Source organism: Canis lupus, chromosome 25 (assembly GCF_048164855.1).
Source record: "Canis lupus baileyi chromosome 25, mCanLup2.hap1, whole genome shotgun sequence".
Taxonomy (NCBI): Eukaryota; Metazoa; Chordata; class Mammalia; order Carnivora; family Canidae; genus Canis; species Canis lupus.
In genome coordinates, this window is record NC_132862.1 from 19,975,780 (window position 1) to 19,995,343 (window position 19,564).

The 19,564-nt window shown below is 44.0% G+C and overlaps 1 protein-coding gene across 6 annotated transcripts in view; it reads left to right on the forward strand.

Annotated features, from left to right (window-relative positions):
- Positions 1-16,719, forward strand: part of PTHLH (parathyroid hormone like hormone) — a 119,263-nt gene extending 102,544 nt beyond the window's left edge. The window contains exons 1-5 of one of the 6 annotated variants that reach the window (XM_072798490.1): positions 5,543-5,794; positions 5,910-6,010; positions 6,393-6,515; positions 12,411-12,833; positions 16,244-16,719. In XM_072798490.1, the coding sequence (XP_072654591.1) occupies positions 6,415-6,515; positions 12,411-12,833; positions 16,244-16,253 (534 nt within the window). In that variant the 5' untranslated portion in view covers positions 5,543-5,794; positions 5,910-6,010; positions 6,393-6,414 and the 3' untranslated portion in view covers positions 16,254-16,719. Of the gene's footprint in view, positions 1-3,128; positions 3,335-5,542; positions 6,177-6,392; positions 6,516-12,410; positions 12,834-16,243 lie in introns of those variants that run through there. The other 5 variants (XM_072798488.1, XM_072798493.1, XM_072798489.1 and 2 more) reach the window with 5 other exon arrangements.
- Positions 16,720-19,564: the final 2,845 nt, after the last annotated feature.

The following is a 19,564-nucleotide window of genomic DNA, read 5'->3' on the forward strand; positions in this document are numbered from 1 at the left end:
CTGCACACCCCCGCGATCGCCAAGTGCAACCACCGAGCCGCTATGTAGAGACGGAGCGGGCTTGGAGAATGAATAGCCCTCCTTGCCCGCACCCCGGTCCTCTAAGGTTCCCCTGGATTCGAAGAATCAGACGGAGAGAGTTGGCAGGGAGGACTTTGTTCCAAGTCCCTTCATTTCCTCTCCTCGCCGGCGCGGCCCCTCACCCCGCCTTGGCTTCGCGGATCGTGTTAAATGAAATAAAACAGACGGGCCCGGGGCTCCCGAGCTGCAGGCGCGGAGGGGGGCTGGCGGGCCGGGGGCTGGGTCCGGCGCTCGGGGAGGAGGGAGCCGTCCCCGCACAGCGCCCCGCGGGGACCCGGACCCGGACCCGGACCCGGACGGGGCGCAGAGGGGGTGGCGGTGGCAGGGTGGGGTGCATCTGCCCCCACCCTTCTCCTCCCCCACCCCACCCCCACCCCCACCGGGAATTTGTCGTCACCGTCTGCCAGGGGCTTATGTCAAGTTTGAGTCATAGATTGACCAGGAGGGAAAGGGAGGGGAGAGCCCCACTTGGAGGAAGTTCGCTCGCGCCTTCGGACCCTGTCCTCGGGTCACACACTGTTCCCCAGGCTTCCTCTCGCCTGCAGCCGGGAGCGGGGGTTGGGGGGGGGCTCCTGGGAGGAGGCGGGGGGGCTGGGAGGGCTGGGCGGGCGACTCTGACTGTGCCCCGGAGCGAAACCGCGCGCAAAACCCAGCGAGACGGGGCGGGGCGCGAAGGCCTGGTTTCTACGGCTCGGGACAGACTGTGCGACGAGCCTGAAGCCAGATTCCCAGGGAAGGAAGCCCCCCAAACCCAGGAAACACAGCTAGACTTGCCAACGGGCTCCCAGGCTTCTGAACTTTGCAGCAAGCCTAGGATCCCCGGGAGCCAAGCCAGCATCCTACATGGGGCGGGGGGGGGTGGTGGTGGAGGGGTGGGGGGGGTGGCTAGATAGCATCTGCAAAGGGGCGAGCTAATTCTGTAGCGGGAGGCAGGGGGAAGCTGATATAGACCGTTGAGGGGTGCGCACGCTTCCTCCGAGATCCTCTTTCCCTAAGAGACCCACACCTCGCCTTGCTGCGTCGGGCGCGCATTGACGGAGGCGGGATACCCCGCAGAGCGAAGGCGCAGCTTTCCTGGAGGCCTCGCTTCTTAAAGGAGTCCCAGGAAGGGCGAGCGGAACCCGACGACACCGTCGTCACAGGCTGAAAGCGCAACAGACACGACGCCCATCCAAGCGAGGCTGCTGGATGTCTTTGTGCCGGAGGCGATGGGCATCCTACTAGGATCCTAGTAGGATGCCCTACTCTGGGTGCTGCTCTGGGGAGAGGTTGGGAGCTGCCCTGTTTTGCAGGGATGGAGAATGGTGTTGGGGAAGTAAACAGCTTTCCAGGTCCCAGTGACTCCCGAGCTGGGGGGGGGGGGGGGGCAGCGCCTTGCAGACAGCAGGGCTCTCACATTTTAAGAAAGGACAATTCTTCTACTCACAGAGGAGCTGGGACCCGGCCAGGAAGCCTGTGTGGCACCGCTCCACCGGAGATCAGTTGCAGGTTGAGGGGTTGTCGTGTGAGCCAGGTGGGGCTCTCCCTGTGGTCTCGCACAAGTTCAGAATTGCCTACTTCCCGGAGCCAAGAACTGGGCCCAGCCAAGGGCATCCATCAGGCATCAGTCCAGGATATCAGGACTCCTGTTCCTAACCGCTCCCCAACTTCCCCCCCCCAATCCCCACCCCCCACCTCACCCAACACACACAGGAGCACCATCCTTGGCCAGAAGACTCCTCAGAGGAGTTATGATGGTCATGGGTTTAGGAGGTGCACACGTGCTTGACCATGGCGAACGGGCCCCTAGACACCCCCATCTCCTAAAGACCTTCTGAGCTCACGTTGGCTTGTGGTCTCAGAGAAAAGTGCCGCACTGCTGAACTTCCTGGTCCTGTTTGTGGAAAGCTGAGCATTGCCCAGGACGTAGGGAAGGGTGAGGATGGTGTGAAACCCACTTTTCCAATAAGAAAATCCCATCAGCCCGATGCATGTCTAGGCAGTGCTCCCTGAGGCAGTTCCTGCAGATGTCAGCAGACAGTCCTGTTCCTGGAGAAGAAAGGCTCTAGGTCTTATCATCTAACTAGGAAGAGATTTAACAGTCACACGCCCTTTCCTAAACCTGCTTGGGATTTAAAGGCATGGCATCCCCCTTTGTGCTACCTTGAGGTCAGCTGGTAACAGCCTCCTCTCAAGTCTCAGACCGCATTCTTAGCAGAATCAAATGGTAATTTTACTTGAGGTAATTTTGCAAACTTCCCTATGTAAACAAAGAAAAATTTAGGAGAAGGGATGAGTTTAGTTGTTTGGTTTCATAGGATTTAAAAAAAAAAAATACCTTGGAACTACTGGCAAATGTTATTGGTAATAAGATAAGGGATGCTGATTGGCCATAAGGGAATTTCTGAGCCCAGATGCACTGCCTAAAGAGCTCTAAGTACCTTTTTGGTTAGTATATTTATTTGCTGGTTGTTGGGGCTGAGGAGGGGAAAAAGAGAGATGAAAAAGCGAAACATAAGTGTTAGGGTTTTTTTGTCTTACTAAATTGCAGTAGTAAATAACCCTGGAGATATACATAAACTGGTTATTTTAACATGAATTGGGGAGTAAAGGTGAACTTAAAAATTTAGAAATCTCTTCTTAAAACTGGCATATAATGCTGCCATGAGGGACTGGAAGATGGGAGTCTGGGGCTTGCTCATGAGCTAGGCATTCGTGTAGGTGTAGATCTCACAATGCTAACCTGTCTTCACATGGAAATACTTCAGATTAAAGACAGGCCTTCAAATCCTCCTATTTGCTAAGGTGCATTTAGGTGAAAGCAAGGCCTAAGCAGACATTCAGCCTCTGTTGGCACTCACTCTCCGCCTAAGCCCAGGGGGGGAAAAAAAACCCAAACCCTCCTAGTGTGGAGTCATCTCATTTGTAGTCATGTGTTCTCAGCATTATCATGGAGGTTATTCAGTTATATTGGGAATGAGATTATGATGTCAGAAAATATCCTTTTCAGAAAGGCAGAAAGGCAGGGTCCCGAGTATATATTGAGGAGAATTTCTGCTTGAAGTAACAAGGCAGCTTAGAAGAGGTACCTGCTTTCTAATAATTGCCTTTAGTGAGAATAGAAACGCTTCCTTAGGAAGTTTTTCATTCATTTAAGACTTCATTTTACTCTTTTGAAGCAAAAAAAAAAAAAAATCAATTTCTGGAAGAGACTGCTGAGAAGATCCCCTTCGTTTGGCCAGAAGAGAAGAGAGGACTGTAAATCAAGGAAAAGGTGAAGTAATACATTATGAGGAAGCTTCAGGATTCCAAGTATATAAAGACTATTTATTTTTCCTGTGTCTATATTTTCTCTTTTTGTGGAGGAGAGGAAATTCTAAAAATATTTGATAGATGTTTTGCCATTAACACCAGAAGAGTGTGTGGGGGAAAAGAAAGGAGGGAGAGGAGGGTCAATTTTGTTTCATTAGTAGAAAAAGCAACATAAATCAAAGCAGTCTATTGATGCCAGTCTTTAATTTATAGTGTTCTCAGAGTATAATGAATTTATTTACGGCCTAAGTGATTTGATATTTTCGATCTGACTTTTAACCTTTTATTGGGAGAGGGTTGACTTTTTAAAGCCTGGGTAGTTTAAAATTTGGCTAAGTACCTTTGGGTTGTTATTTTTTTTTTTTTTTTTTTTTACTGTGGAAGCAAATATTATCATTTTAATATTAAATAACTTGCAAGTATTAAATAGTTCATTTGTGATTTACTTTTTCTTTCTAGATTTTTTCCTCCTTCAGATCTAACGGTTACATTAAGGCTCCTGCTTCTTTTTGGAAAGAAATTATTATAAATCAGAAAGCGTCAGGGGTTCAAAGGTTGACATTTCTGAGCGCTGATACTTTGTCTTTTCATGCCATGCAAACAGATCTAACATTTAGAAATTCTTAAACGAGGGAATTGTGGAAATTCCCAGATTTTTTTTTTTTCCAGTGGGAGGAAGCCAAGTTTTTTAAGTGTGGAGTTTAGAGTAATCAAATGAGGGAGAAAGAAAGGAGCTTGTAAGAAGGGGTGACTCCCACCCAAACTAAGCAGCTAATGTGAACTGCTGGCTGACTATCTGCACTTAAGGAGGGGGAGAGGGAGCCGAGCCCCGCGAGGGAGAGGGCGCTGTTTCACCCACCGTCGGTAAAATCTGTGGAGCATCCGCCAGGAAGCCAGGCTTGATAAAGGTCAGGCTCCCGAAATCATCTCAAATCTCCCTAAGCCTTCCAGAGAGTGCTGCAACGTACCAGTGGGGTTGTCTGTCTGGAAGACAAGCATCCCTTGAGTGGTTCCCAACTACCCGCGTTCATTTCAGAAAGATAGAGTCCGCGGGGCGGGCGTTCACAGCCGCCGCAGTCCTTTCTGCAGATGATACTGCCCAGTAATTCGGGGCCGTCCTTCTTCCCCGCCCAATAGTTTGGGAAGAGTCCCCCGCTTTCCCTTCGCTCCTCCGAGGCCGAGCAGCGTACACAGCGGTAGTTCCGCTTCATCTGCGGGCTGAAGCGACCCGGATAGGGCCATCCCAGAATATGTAACAGGGGGCTGGGCGGGGGCTGCGGTGGGCTGCGGGGGAGAGCGCAGCTGCCCGGGGGCGCGCGGGTCAGAGGCCTGCGGGTGGCCGGAGGGCCGCGTGCGCGCCGCAGGAGTGTCGCCCCTCGGCAGTCCAAAGGAGGGTGCAGCACGCACGCGGGTCTCCCGGGACCACCGCCACACGTCCTCGGCTGTTCCAAGACAGCAACGAATGCAATCCCGACCTGAAGTCTCAAGTCTTTCGGACTCTTCTAAGCTTAGGCTCTGCACCCCGCCTCCTACACCCCCACGCCTTAGCGATGCTCCCCACTCAGCGGGTCCCCCGAAAGGGCCGGGGAGGAGGGTTCCCATCTCGCTCCCCGAGCTCCCGGTTGGAGTCGCGGCTCCTTGAAGCCCCGGGTCAACCGCTCGCGAGCTCCCCGCGGAGGATCCCGGGCGCCCGCGCCCTGCGGCCCCTGCTCCCCGGCGGCCTCGGCGGCCTCGGCGCCCGCGGGTCCAGCCGGGCGCGGCCGCTGCGGCGCGCGGGGAGCCGGGGCTGCTCCGGGGCCGCCCGCGCGCCCTCGGGGACCTCCGCTCGCCGCTCCGCCGCGCAGTCCCCGCGGGAACGAGCGGATCCGCCCCCGCCCCCGGCCCCGGCCCCGGCTCCGGCCCCGGGACTGCGCGGCTGGACCGGCGCCCCGGGGTGGACGGGGGTGGACGGGGGTGGACGCGGTGGACGCGGTGGACGCGGTGGACGGGGTGGGCGGGGTGGGGGGGCTCGGCGCGCCTCCGGGCAGCTCCGCCGCTCGCCGCGCACTCCCAGCCCCGGGCTCCCCGCCGCCGCCGCCCCCGCCCCCCGCGCGCCCGCGCCCTCGCTCGCCCCGCGCGCGTTCCAAGGGCGCCACCTCTTTGCGACTAGCTCACTTCTCCGGCAGGTTTGCCCGGGAGCGTGTGAACCTTCCTCCGCTAGGCTTTCAACTCGCGTCCAACCTGCGCCGCCCGGCCGGCATGCCTCCCCGCCCGTGACGGGGGCCGCCGCTGCCCGGCCGCTCGGGCCGCCGCCTCCCCTGCGCGCGCCGCCTCCCCGCCCTCCTGGCCACCTGGCCCTCCTGGTCGACGACACGCGCACTTGAAACTTGTTCCCAGGGTGTGCGGCATCAACTTTCCGGAAGCAACCAGCCCACCAGAGGAGGTAGACGGACAGCTATGTATATATACGTGGGTCTCTACAAGTGGCTCTGGAGCAAGACGGCCTAGTTCGCGAAGAAGCTGACTTCCGAGGGGGAAACTTTTTCTTCTCTTTTTAGGAAGGGGTCAGCTCGGCTCCACGAACCCGGGAGAAGTGCCGGCCAGATCTAATGAGACTTTGCTAGGGAAGACGTGTCCACACGCTGCTCATCCTTGATGCGTATATAAAAGCATTTCATTGTGGTTGTTATTTCAGAGGACCGTCTCTGATTTTGTTTTGGTTTGGTTTTTTCTTTTTTTCTTTTTGTTTTTTCCCCCCCTTTTGGTCCCTTTTCGCCTGTGTGATTTTGGGAAAAGCACAGTTGCAGTAGCTGATTCCTAAATAAGTAAGTGCTGAGAGGCTTCAGAGAAAGTTGCGTGTGCTCCTTTTTCTTTCTTTTTTCTTTTTTTCTTTTTTCTTTTCTTCTTCTTTTCTTTGCAACTTGGGAGATGCCCTTGGGGTTGAAGAGGCTGCTGGAGAGCCCGCTGAAACGGGGAGCGTGGTAGTCCGGGGGAGATGGGGATCGCGGGCTGACCCCTCGGGCCCTTTCGCTCTGTTGCAGGTCCCGCGAGCGACAGGGGACGATGCTGCGGAGGCTGGTTCAGCAGTGGGGCGTCGCGGTGTTCCTGCTGAGCTACTCGGTGCCCTCCTGCGGGCGCTCGGTGGAGGAGCTCGGCCGCCGGCTGTAAGTGCCCCCGCGCTCCCCGGGGCGCCGGGTGAGGGCTGGGAAGGCCAGTGGGAGAGGCCGCCAGGCTGGGGCGCTGCCGAGGGCTCGCAGCGGTCACGGATGCTCCCTGCCCGACTCCGAAAGCGGGGAGATCCGGCTACCTGCCGGGGGGCCGAGACGGTGCCCGCAACCCCGGCGGGAGAACTGGTCGGACCTCTAGGGGAGACAGGCAGGAGAGACCAATTTTCCAGGAGTTTCCGTAAGAGGGAGCGCAGAGATCTCCGCTAGACAAAGCTCATCTGCCTCCAGTGAAAGGGGAAGGTTCCACTTTCAGGACCTGGGAAGGTTTGGGGGAACCCTGAGGATTGATTACAAGTGGGAGATAACTCGGAAGAGGCTGAGGGAGCCGGGGAGGACCTACATCTGTGTGCGTTTGATTTACAAACTGAATGTGGGTGGCAGTGTGTGTGTGTGCGTGTGTGTGTGTGTGTGTGTGTGTGAAAAGCAAAAGCCTTACATCTGACTTTATTATGAATGACATAATTTTAAGCATATAAAATGGACCACATTACATAATGAAGGCATATTATATAATAAAGTAGTAACAACTTTGCAATGGCACAGCTCCAGCATTAGTATTGATACAGTTCAGGAACGCTGGAGTGCTTGACTCCAAAATGAATATTGGGTGTGGAAACTTGTTTTTTTTTTTTATTTTTTTTTCTTGGAATTATTGCTAACAGTTCTTTAATCTGGAGTCAAATATTTGCATTGTAGACTGAAAGCTTGTATTTTGGCATTCTCGTTTGGTGGTTCTCTTAAGGATAATTTTGACTTTAACATAATCATACATCTAAGCACACCAGAGAAATATTACCATGTTGTGTGACTGAAAAGTTGGAAGAGCAGTAGAGTAACACTATCTTAATAATCTGTTGGACCTAGCAGTACGGTAATGTGTGTAAATGCCATCTTTGGGTGATCTTTAAGCTGCAGACTCCGTGTTCAGGATGGGAAAAGCATAAAAGTTTGAGAACTGAAAGGAGTTTGCCTCTGGAGAAGGAATTAAGGAGCTTTTACACCAACAATAAAAATAGCAATATCCAATATTTACAATCAAGTTCATGGTGCTTCCTTGTAAATTCCCGAGGGTGTACAAAAAGGCAACTGTTTTATATGTGCCCTTGGTCTATTATTATTACAGCAGAAAATCCTTAAATGAAATTACTTTAGACGTGTCTGAACCTTGGCACCAAAATGAAAATCTATTATGAATCTCCTAAGGCAAATTGTGTAGAACATTGTACTGAAGATAAAGCTGCATTGTATTCTTCAAATCAGCATTTTGCTGATGTGTTTCTGAAAATTGTCTTCAGACTTTTTGCTCCTTTTGAGACTTGTATTAAATTGTTTAAAGTCCATATATAAATACAGATGAAGAGTGAATTTTTAAAAGCACGCCTAAATACTGGCCGAGAAACAGTGTCTTGGAACTGAGCCAGTTCTTTCTTAACAGTGGCTTGAGAAATACCTGTTTTCTCTTTTGAGAAACAGTAAATGGACCATGATTAAATCCACAGTTATGACATAAAAATAGTGCTAAGTTGTCCTAAAGGCTATTTTTAACTCTTTCTTTGTTGCACCTTGCAAAATACACATCAGAAACCATTTAACAGCCAGAGACTCTGTTACAGTTTTGTTTGTGGGTGAAATATAATATTGTAGTTAAACACTCACACTCAGCAGATGGTTATAAACTACCACAAAACATTCTTATAGTTAATGGCTAATAGATCATCATATTACAGCCATGGTTTTTCATGAAGGCTGAAATCATCAGTAGATGAAGATGTTTCATCAAATTATCACAGCCACATGGAGTTTAAAAAAACAAGTCATTATTTTTGCATTGCTGCCAAGTAACAGTAAATTCTGTGTGCTAGACAAAATATTAGTCTACTGTTACATGAAATCAACCTAATTTCTTGAAAGAAATATTAACATATAATCAAACATATTACACCCCAATTACTTTTCACACCAAGGATTGGGGAAATTGCTTTTAGATGTTTTTCTAAGGAGGCCCTGACTTTAGGGAGCAGGGAAGAGGACCACTACAACAATAATGCTTCCTAAGCCACCCAAGGAAGCAATTATAAGTTGTGATAGTTCAGAAGATTTTAATTAGTGGAGCTAGAGTGTGAATAAATTGGAGGTTGGAGAGTGAGGTCTACAGATATTCTTGTCCCAATTCTGTCCCCCTTTTGGCAGGTAGCAACCTTTGTGTTTAAGTTAGATAGGGAATTCCCGCAGATTCAGAAACCGAAAACATAATTGGCTGATTTGCTTAGGAGCCAGACTGGGTCTATTCCATTTAATGAAAAGCATTACTTCTGACTGAGTCATTTGGGTTGGAAGGGACTTGTGGTGAGTCATCTTCACTCTAACACCCGAACCCTGACCTGCGCATGTACCACAGAACTTTTCTTCGCAAACCCAGACTCCTTCCTAAGTAGCTGAGCATCAGCACAAACATGCTGCTCTTTCCCGTGTTGGAAGAGGCAGTTCCATCATTCCCTTTACTCCCTGCGTTCCTTGATAGCTCCTTGAATTGACTCTCCTCCCTGAAAACTTCCTTGAGGATGATTTTTCTTTAGAGCAGAAGAGCTACATTTTGACTGAATCCATAGTTATCAGTATTAAGCATTTCCCCCATATTTCTGAAAAAAAATTTTACAATAATCACAGGCCATACAATACCATATTAGGATTGTAACAAATGCCATGCGAACTACTGTGCTATGGGATATTCGCAGGGGAATAGAATAATAGACTGTTATTGAGGCTGTATATACAACTTAAATATTTCAGACTTCTCTAAGTTGAAAGCCTCCTTAATTTGGATTCATTGCTCCTCACCTATATATATCAGTTTGTACATGCTAGTTATTTACCCTGGTGTCAGTTCATGTCATATTTTGAAAGTAAATAAAATGCTCTATGGATCTTATTCCTTGTTGATGATAAAGATAGGATTATATTCCTGATCTTCCAATTCAGTTGCCCGGTCAGAAATCCATTCTTCACAATATTTTAAATGCAGACATCTTTGAACCGTTCGTAGTGTTAACAGCATTTCAGATTTAGCATTAAGGAAATCTTTGTTTTCTAATATTATATCAACAATTACCCCTAAAAGGCAGAAAGAAGCTTTGTACCTCACAAGAGAAATGCTATTTTAAACTGGACAGAGTTGTACCATCTTTGTAGACTTTTTATAAAACAGAAGGATAGAATGATCATTCCTTTTCTCATGAGAACCATCCTGGGAAAGTGCAGTGCTTGGGTTAAGAAGGCACTGTGACTCACAGTTGACAGGCTGGCCAAGATGACAGGCGTATATGCCAGGCAGAGGGGGCATAAGCAGTGGTGGCCTGATTAGGACAGACCGACCATTAAAACTTTTGGCTTTGGGGTTAAGCTAGAATGAGCTGTATTATACATTTGGAGAGCAATACAAATGGGGTGGTTATCTGCCAGGAATTGCGAAAGAAATAAAAACCCCAGATACTATAAATGATCACTAGTTAAGAACTTCTTTTAATTGACGCTTTGCTAAAAGGTACTTATTCAACTGCAATACTTAGGAAATATGCAATTAATTCAGTCCTATTCTTTAAAAATGTTACTAGAGAGTATAACTATATTGTGCCCAAACCTCAAATTTGTATATTATTAAAAGTTTCCAGAATACTAGCTGTTACCATAAACTAAGTGAATTTTAATCTAGTCACATATGGCACCTTCAAAAAGGAAGAGAGACTCCTTCATGCCTCATTTAAGCCAGGCTCCTGTTAAATTCCTTTCCATTAAGTCATGTCTTTTTTGAACAAGCTGCATGGCTTAAAGTTGGTCCACACACCAAAATACTAAAAGGAAGCTGGTATACTGGCTATCGGGTCTAGAGAAGTAATGCTGGTATTTTCATGTCTTACTCCTCTTTGGTTCACAGTACACCTAAGAAATCTCTCAATTTCCCCAGGGACCATCCAAACTCTAGCAATCCTAGTTCCTTATTTGGGAGATGAAAAAATGGACTTCTCGGAGCAGTAAGCTTGGCCTTCAAGGAAACTGATACATTGCTACCATTTGCCCACTGTCAGGGTTTCCACCTCAGGCTTTTTACTCTATGCCCTTCACTTCTTGGTTTCCTCAACATATACTTCTGCTTCCATAGGAGAAAGGGTTGAGGTAGTTGAAAGGCAATCTCTGGCTTCCGAATCAGGGGACCTGGTTTTTAGATGCTTGGTTCTATCTGTTCTCATTTTGTGGGCAAGGGCAAGTCATTTAATCTCTCTGAACCTCAACTTCCCTACCTATAAAATGAAGATAATGCCATTTTTATCGTTCTTTTTCTCTGAGGAGTTAAAAAAGCTGTACTAATGAAGGCAAATAAGGGACCCAGCGATGGTGTGTCAGAGAGGTAGGAATACATGGTAGATAGCCCTGGGAGGTACCCTGAGACACTTGAAAATGAAGCACTCTGAAGAGTTACACAGTGGTAGAAATGGGAGTAAGGTAAGATGGGGTTGAAGCAGGGCATGATATGACTCATTAATGTATGTGACCCCTACATATGGTTCATCATATATGTGGAGAATAATGTGGATGGACATTTAAACAAGAGTCAGGCTGCCATCTGAATGGATTGATGGGAGATGAGTTTATTCTTTTCCACTATATTTTCATTAAAGTGTTGTTTAAACAGAAAAGTCGGGGAATCCCTGGGTGGCTCAGTGGTTTAGTGCCTGCCTTTGGCCCAGGGTATGATCTTGGATTCCCAGGATTGAGTCACATGTCGGGCTCCCTGCATGGAGCCTGCTTCTCCCTCTGCCTGTTGTCTCTGCCTCTCTCTGTCTCTGTGTGTGTGTGTGTGTGTCATGATAAATAAATAAAATATTTAAAAAAATAAAAAAGAAACAGAAAAGTCACTTCATACTTGTTCCTAGAGATGTTTTTTAGGACAAAGAGAACAAGTAGAAAAGTGAATGTCTCAATTAAGGATAATACCCTCTGAAATTCTGAACTTAAAAATAACTTGATGCATGGGAGAAATAGAATCATCTCAATTTAAACACAGAGAAAACCGTTTTAAAGACACTACCCACTACTTTACAGAAAAATACACGTACTCTGTCTCTCTCTGACACTTGGCTTTCAAATGTAGGTAGGTCCTTGGTAGCCTGTAGTCTATCATATTAAAATTCAGTCTGTTAGATAGTTCCCTCGACAGGCTTTACTGCTCACGTCATCCTCAGCCTTTGTTTCTTTTACTCTTACAGCTTGCAGTTCTTTGAGTTTCAGTACTATTGGCATCTTGTTAGGGGAGCAGAGTGTGTGTGCATGTATGTGTGTGTGTGTGTGTGTGTGTGTGTGTGTGTGTGTGTGAGGTGCATGTGCCTGGGTGAGTAGTCAGGTAAATTCACCCTCCTTTTAATTTCACAAGCTGGAACTTCTGGATTTATTTTCCCAACACAAGTCTGAAAAATGTGAAAATAAGTTTAGTGGTTTCTGTCCATTGCTGAGAATAACTGAATCATAATGTTTTCAGTTGAGAAGAGAGCCTAGAAATCTCTGAATCTGACTCCTTCCTTTTCAGTGGAGAGGCCGATGTTCTCAGCAAAGTCACAGATCTAGATAGAATAGCATAAATGAGATTTGGGGCTGCAGACTCCTAAGTGCCCACACTCCCTTCCCACCCTGCTCTATCCCCGCTCCACAAGCTTGCTGCCCTTCCAGCTTACACTCTGTATAGGACCAACTAGAAAACTAAAGGCCTTTCCTCTTGTCTTTGAGGTTTATACCAACAACTAAAAAATTCTTTTCTTCCTCTCCTGCCTTTTTTTCTTAAAGCAAAAGAGCTGTGTCTGAACATCAGCTCCTTCATGACAAGGGGAAATCTATCCAAGACTTACGGCGACGATTCTTCCTTCATCACCTGATTGCAGAAATCCACACAGCAGAAATCAGAGCTACCTCGGAGGTTTCCCCCAACTCCAAGCCTGCTCCCAACACAAAGAACCACCCCGTCCGATTTGGGTCTGATGATGAGGGCAGATACCTAACTCAGGAAACCAACAAGGTGGAGACATACAAGGAGCAGCCACTGAAGACACCTGGCAAGAAAAAGAAAGGCAAACCCGGAAAACGCAAGGAGCAGGAAAAAAAGAAACGTCGAACTCGGTCTGCCTGGCTAAACTCTGGCGTGGCTGAAAGTGGGCTAGAAGGCGACCACCCATATGACATCTCAGCGACATCGCTGGAGCTCAATTTACGGTAACTGGCTTCTATGCCTCATAGTCTTTCCTTGGTGCTCTCAGCTGGGGTGTGTTAGTGTCCCTTCCACCATGTCCATAGGCTTGGACAAACCTAGAATGTCCTCCCTTCCTGTCCCTCTATCAATCGCTCCACAATTTAAAAGCTTACAAAAGCAAGATGGTTCAGTATATCATCTGCCTTCAAGCAGTGTCCTCCCACCCCTTAAATGCATACAGGGGTTGGATAACCTGTTTCTCTTCGTCCACCATCACAACCCCAATACCAGTCCTTAACTACTCTACTAAAGAATTTCTCTTCTTAGTCAGGCTTCAGAAGCCAGGGACCACCTTCATCAATTGCTGGCGAAGTGTATTTATTCCCCTACTCTCACACCTTGGCAAAATTTCTGGACCGTTTTCTCATTTCTTACCTTTTTTCACTTCAGGGGCAGACACAGAAGGCTTTGAAATTATCTATGAACACTACAGAACAATACCATACCATAGACAATTCTGAGTCGGTCACATTTTTCATTTAATTATATTTAACTTGGTTCGGGCATTGCCACCAACAGGATCTTTTCTTGGTTTTTACTTTTCAGCCTAGCTCTCCCGTGGGGTTTGAAAGAGGAAACCACACAAGGACATGTCATATGCAGCTAATGATCTCGTTAATTAGAGTCCCTTGTTACTTCTGCAGGCCTTTCCTCTGACTAGTAGAGATAGGATTACGGAGTGATGTTTCAAAGGGGAGTTTGAACCTGTGTACCATCACTTCGCTCTTTGAGTTAGGTTGACAAAACTCATCATTAAATAGCATATAAAATGCTAATTATCTTGGACAAATATTTCCACTTCAGTAACTAAGGAATAATAAAACTAGAGAAACCATCAGCAGAGTGAATGACCTAGTCTCCAAATACTTAATGGATCTATCGTGGGTAAAGAACTCTATAAATCTTGGCTCAAAGCACATATTCAATGTATTTTGAGATAGGATCTTAACTGTACATATTTATTCCTAATGCGAGGGCTTTATTGTCAGAACCTATTTTTATCCATTGTCTTACTCTCGGTGTGTGTACATACATATGTTAGAGTTCTAAAAACAAAAGTATAATTTTTTTATGGATTTCATTTATTTAGGATTTGCAGTGCTTAGAAGTATCTGGGAATTTAATGAAATTCAGCACTCATCAGTTCTTATGTCCAAAGCTACCCTAAGTTAAAGGAGATCTAGTAAAAATTAGGCAGTGGCCTAATCAAATCCAGACCCAGGACTGAAAGAAATAGAATGCTTCTACTTTCTCCTTTCTGTTCCCTGGTTGTGAGGGACATTCATGGAAAGCACTGTTTGTTTGGCAGCCGGATGTTGGCACTCTCCCAGTACAACCCAAGAGAGGTGCAGAGAAGATCGGGGAAATTTAGGAGTGTACTGATGAGAATATATGGGGCCATGCAAATGTTCTAATCCAAAGAGAATCTTTTCAGAATAACTACTTTAAAGTTTTGTAAGCAAACAGTCTTTTATTAGTGTCCTCTCTTTAGTCTCTTTGCATTCTTATACAGTGATCTGAGGTCTGATGATATGGCAAGCACGTATGTAGTATTTCTTATATGTAGTATTTCTTAAGAGAAATTATTCAGTATATGTAGTAGTATTTCTTAAGAGAAATCATTCAGCTAACACGCTCCTCTGACATGAACCAGTGGGGAATATATAGTTTAAATGTTGGAAACTACGTTTTGGAATTTTTGATGTTGCAAATGAGATGTCCAGATACAGTAGGACTTATTTAGTTACCATATATTTTGCCTTCATAAATACTGACTTAGAAATAATACAAAAGCTTTTAAATATTCAAAAGAGACTCTCAAGTGCTTTCATACACACACGCACACAAAATATACACATATATTTTCAGGTCATGTTATATGTTTTGCTTGGCTGTTCCAAAATGTGCCATTTTAACAAGCAAACTGGCTGGACAAGGGGAAATATAATTAAAAGATCTTTTCCTTGGTCTTTTATTCCTTTTCTCTTTCTTTCCTTCTGAGGAAATAATTGTTCAAAATACTCTTCATTCCTTCCCTGCTTACATTATTCTTAAGTTCAAGTCATTAGATGCTGCTCAGTACAAGAACATTTTAAAATTGATACAGCACACAAATTATTGAGTTTTATGGTCTTTTGGATTTTATTGGTAACATACATCCACATCTACCCACCATTAAAATTTTTAATCTGAAATTATTTTCTCTGTAATTAGGAGCTATTTTGCCATTCCAATCAAAACTATTGGTGAAGAGGCCATTTCTTAAGACATTAAAATCCCCTAAATGTTCAGCTTGTTTTTCTTTCTTCAAGCTGCACATAAAGTTCCTAACTTGTCAAGAGCTGTCTTTTCTGTAGGTCTCACTCCCATATGGGTCTGCCATCCAAAACTCTGCCTACACACTGGCTATTAATGCAATGGCACAGCCAATTGAGTTCCATTCTATAGTTGCTTCCCTAGAAACCACTAAAATAGATGACACAAGAGAAGAGAAAGGCAGAGAGAGAAGCAGAGAAAAATGCTCTTAGCCTATCTTAAAATACTGTCACTATAGTGTTTTTAGAAAGGGTTAGAAATGTCAATCCCAGATGGTGATTTATTCTGCATAATAAACACTGCTGTTTTAAACGTTAAATCAATTGATTCTTATTCTCTAATTTAAGATGGGCTTTCTCAATTTCTAATTCCAGATCAGTTCCAAAAACCAGCAGAGCGAGAGACAAATTAATTCTTAGTTTTGACTCCAAAAACTAAAATCCAAAAATAGTTTCATTCATTACTGTTTAAGGACAGCTAATGGAATGGTTGATATCAACAAATCATCAACCAAACATACGGCTTAATTATGCATCTTTCCAATATTTACTCCAAGCCACACACTTTACTGTCCTAAAAGCCATTATCTTAGTGAAAGATTGGCCAAATGGAAACCTGAACAGAATAAGCAACCTTTGGATCACCTTCATCAGGGATCGCTGAGGAATAAACTTCTAGCAAGGTGTATTTGATGATAGATTGTACAACGTAGCCTTATTCCCAGACTCTCAAATGTATCCCTTCTCTTCCCAGACTTGCCAATTGGCAGCTTTGGAAAATTCTCCCAGGGTCTCCTTCAGACAGAGATATAGAATTAGAAATGCAGGCCCTTTCTCTTCCTGCACTGCATTGATCATTTGATCATATTGAAGACCCTGCCTATAGCAAAGGTTCTGGAGAATCAGGTGGAGCCCACTGATACCTCTTTTTGGGAATATTTACAAGAAATCCCTGGAATCTTTACCATTGTAATTCTATGTTTATTTTTTATGCCTTTTCATTTGTTAGGGTGAATTAACCTATTTTCTCCTCTTCTTTCCCTTCCTTCTCTTTTCAGGAGGCATTGAAATTTTTAGCAAAGACCTTCAAAGGACGTATTACAGGATTCTGTAATAGTGAACATATGGAAAGTATTAGAAATATTTATTGTCTGTAAATACTGTAAATGCATTGGAATAAAACTGTCTTCCCCATTGCTCTATGAAACTGCACATTGGTCATTGTGAATATTTTTTTTTGCCAAGGCTAATCCAATTATTATTATCACATTTACCATAATTTATTTTGTCAACTGATGTATTTATTTTGTAAATGTATCTTGGTGCTGCTGAATTTCTCTATTTTTTGTAACATAATGCACTTTAGGTATACATATCAAGTATGTTGATAAATGACACAATAAAGTGTCTTTATTTTGTGGTTGATTTTAATAATGCCTAAATATAATTATCCAAACTGATTTTCCTCTGTGCATGTAAAAATAGCAGTATTTTAAATTTGTAAAGAATGTCTAATAAAATATAATCTAAATTACATCATGACTCAGAAAGTGAATTATGTATACCCTTTAAGATTTCTACTAGAAGGAACATGTAACTGTATTTAAATATGGTCTTAAGTATAATATGTTTATATTGGTACATATTCCAACATTTTCACATTAGCTTTTAGTTAAAAACCACTTAAAATGTATTTCGTCCAATATTTAAGTTTGATTCAATAGAATGACTGAACTACCTAGACATCTTTTATGAACTATGTCCAGTTTGAAGTGAAGATGGGAGAGGGCAGAAAAAAAAAAAAAAAAAGCAGAGAAGTCAGGATAAAAGATTAAAGAAACTCAGTCCAGAGAGTCAGTCCAAGCTGAAAAAAGGGAGAGAGGCAGATTAGGAACTTTAAGGCCGGGGTAATTTTCACCAATGTAAAGCTGATTTTGAAAGAGCTTGCTCTTACTGGTAACAACAATAAGCATAAAAGGGCTACTTGAGGATTTTACCAGAGAAAGGGAAAGGGGCGGAGTCCCTGGAGTTATGTGACAACTTGGGGGGGTGGGGGGAACCCTTCACTGAGGAAGACTGCTCTCCTGTTGTATCACTCACAGCTCTGGGGACTTTGGTCACCAACAGCATGGTGTAACACCATATGAAATCCCATTTCCACTGTGAGTGTCATCCTACTTGTTCCTCCTTCTATGTTTGGATGAAAACAAACATCTTTCCCTCTACAGAATTTTTTCTTTAACTCTCTGCAGCTTACGACTCATCAGTAAAACAACACAACAAAACAAAAAGTCTATGTATCAAGCAAGCACACATTTAGGAAGTATTCTGTTTATGCTCCCAATCCTGTTAGATACCTATTAGATGTTTGGAAGATGCACAAGAAGTGAAATATTGTAACGCCCTCAAGACTCTCTCATTCCAGTGGGTAGATAGATACACACATTTATAAGAAACAACTAAATGCTGCATTCAAGAAACTTCAATGGTCCAAAATTCTATGAACATTTTAAAAAGGAAATACACACACATAAGGAGACATTGGTCTGAGCTGTAGGTGATTGGTATGTTTCTAGGATGTTCAAATATTCAAAGATTGAACTTACTCATATTTTCACTGAGTCCCCAAGCCTTCAAAACAGGGCCCATCTTACTATTTTTTTTTCTTTTGGTAAGAAATGTGAATCTATGTTAATAAGCAAAATCTAGGATTTGTGCTTAGCTTCACACATGAATTTGTTGGATATGGATAAAATTGAAGGCAAATACACTAAACCTGTATAATACAACTAGCATGGAGTGCCATAACAACAGATATGACCACATTTTATGGAACTCCATTTAAAACTCTAAAGCTTAAGATTACACCAAATCCATCAAAAATTTTCACATGAAAAATATGTTTTTTAAAAATACTGGTTTGGTAAATACTTGAATATTAAGGGAATAAAGTATTAGATTTAGGTCATCTTGAAGTTTTTCTTCACAAATAACTGCTTCCTGAAAAGCAAAGGGGGAAGAGGGAACTTGAGAATTTATGGTTATCAAGTTTCACTAAAGCATTATTAATACAATTATTGCCTTTAGAGTCATACCTAGGCCTTCTAGCAATGATAAAGACTAAAATCATAGGATAAAGGATGGAGTGGGAAGATGAAGGAAGCAAAAAGAGCCTTTTAAGAACAAATGGTGATTTTTTTAAATGACATTGCATTCTCTACAAAAGAAAAACTGAACTATATAATTTAAGATAATAAGTGTTTAAATATAAATAAACTCTTAGCAAATTACAGCCTCAGTGAATATGGCTCAGCTTTGACTTAAGTAATGTTTATAAAGCAATAACAATTTAAATCTGGGTGAGTTGGACTGAATATTCTAGAATTAAGAAAACTTAATCCACTAATTCAGTGTTAACTTCCTCCAATTTAATTCAGACAAATTTGGTATTGAATTAGACACCTAAGATATAGTCATGGACATTATGGAGTCCAACTTCAACAGACAAGAAGTGATAGTGGAGCCCCTATTCCTCTCCTCTTATATTAGCCATTGTTGTAAAACAGGGGTGTTCTAAAGGTTTGTGTTTACAACACAACCGTTCAGGGGAACATTAAGTTTGTGGCTACATTAAATTATGAATCAAAGTCCAGTAATGTCAATTATTGGTCCTGAAAGTAGGCTCCACACCCATTGCAGAGCCCAATGTGGGGCTTGAACTCGTAACACTGAGATCAAGACCTGAGCTGGGACCAAAAGCCAGACCCTTAACTGACTGACCTACCCAGGTGTTTCCTGTCCTGAAATAAAGTGAATATTGGCATCTCCCTTACTCATTATAAAAATTAGTTTGGAATGCAGGCAGCACCAATCTGAGAAAGACACTTGTCTTCGGAGACAGCATAATCATATATCTTGATGGTAATTTTCTATTACCTATTCTGAGTACCAGTTGAACAAATCAAGCATTTAACTTTATTTACCGAGCAAGAACAAAGGGAGTCAATCTTCTTAAAATTCAAAAAGCTCTTTCTAGCCAAACACTAATGGACCCAACAAAAACAAAGTCAAGTAGAACTTCAATTGTATCTTATAATCCATTAATTAAATACTGAAATATGGTTTAATAGGTCCCCATTAGTGCTTGAAGAACACAAGTTAATGCTTTTTGTAAGAAATCCTAAAATACGTACACCATCACAGAGTGTTAACTTGAGAATAATCTTGGTTTAATTCTAGAGTATCTTACAGTTTAACTGCTATTTTCCCCCTTTGACCACAAAGTCCACAGAAAAACACAATCAGCTATGGACAGAAGGAATATGTTGAAGCTGAGAGAGGGTTCATCTTCTGTAAATAGTACACACTTGTATTGAGAG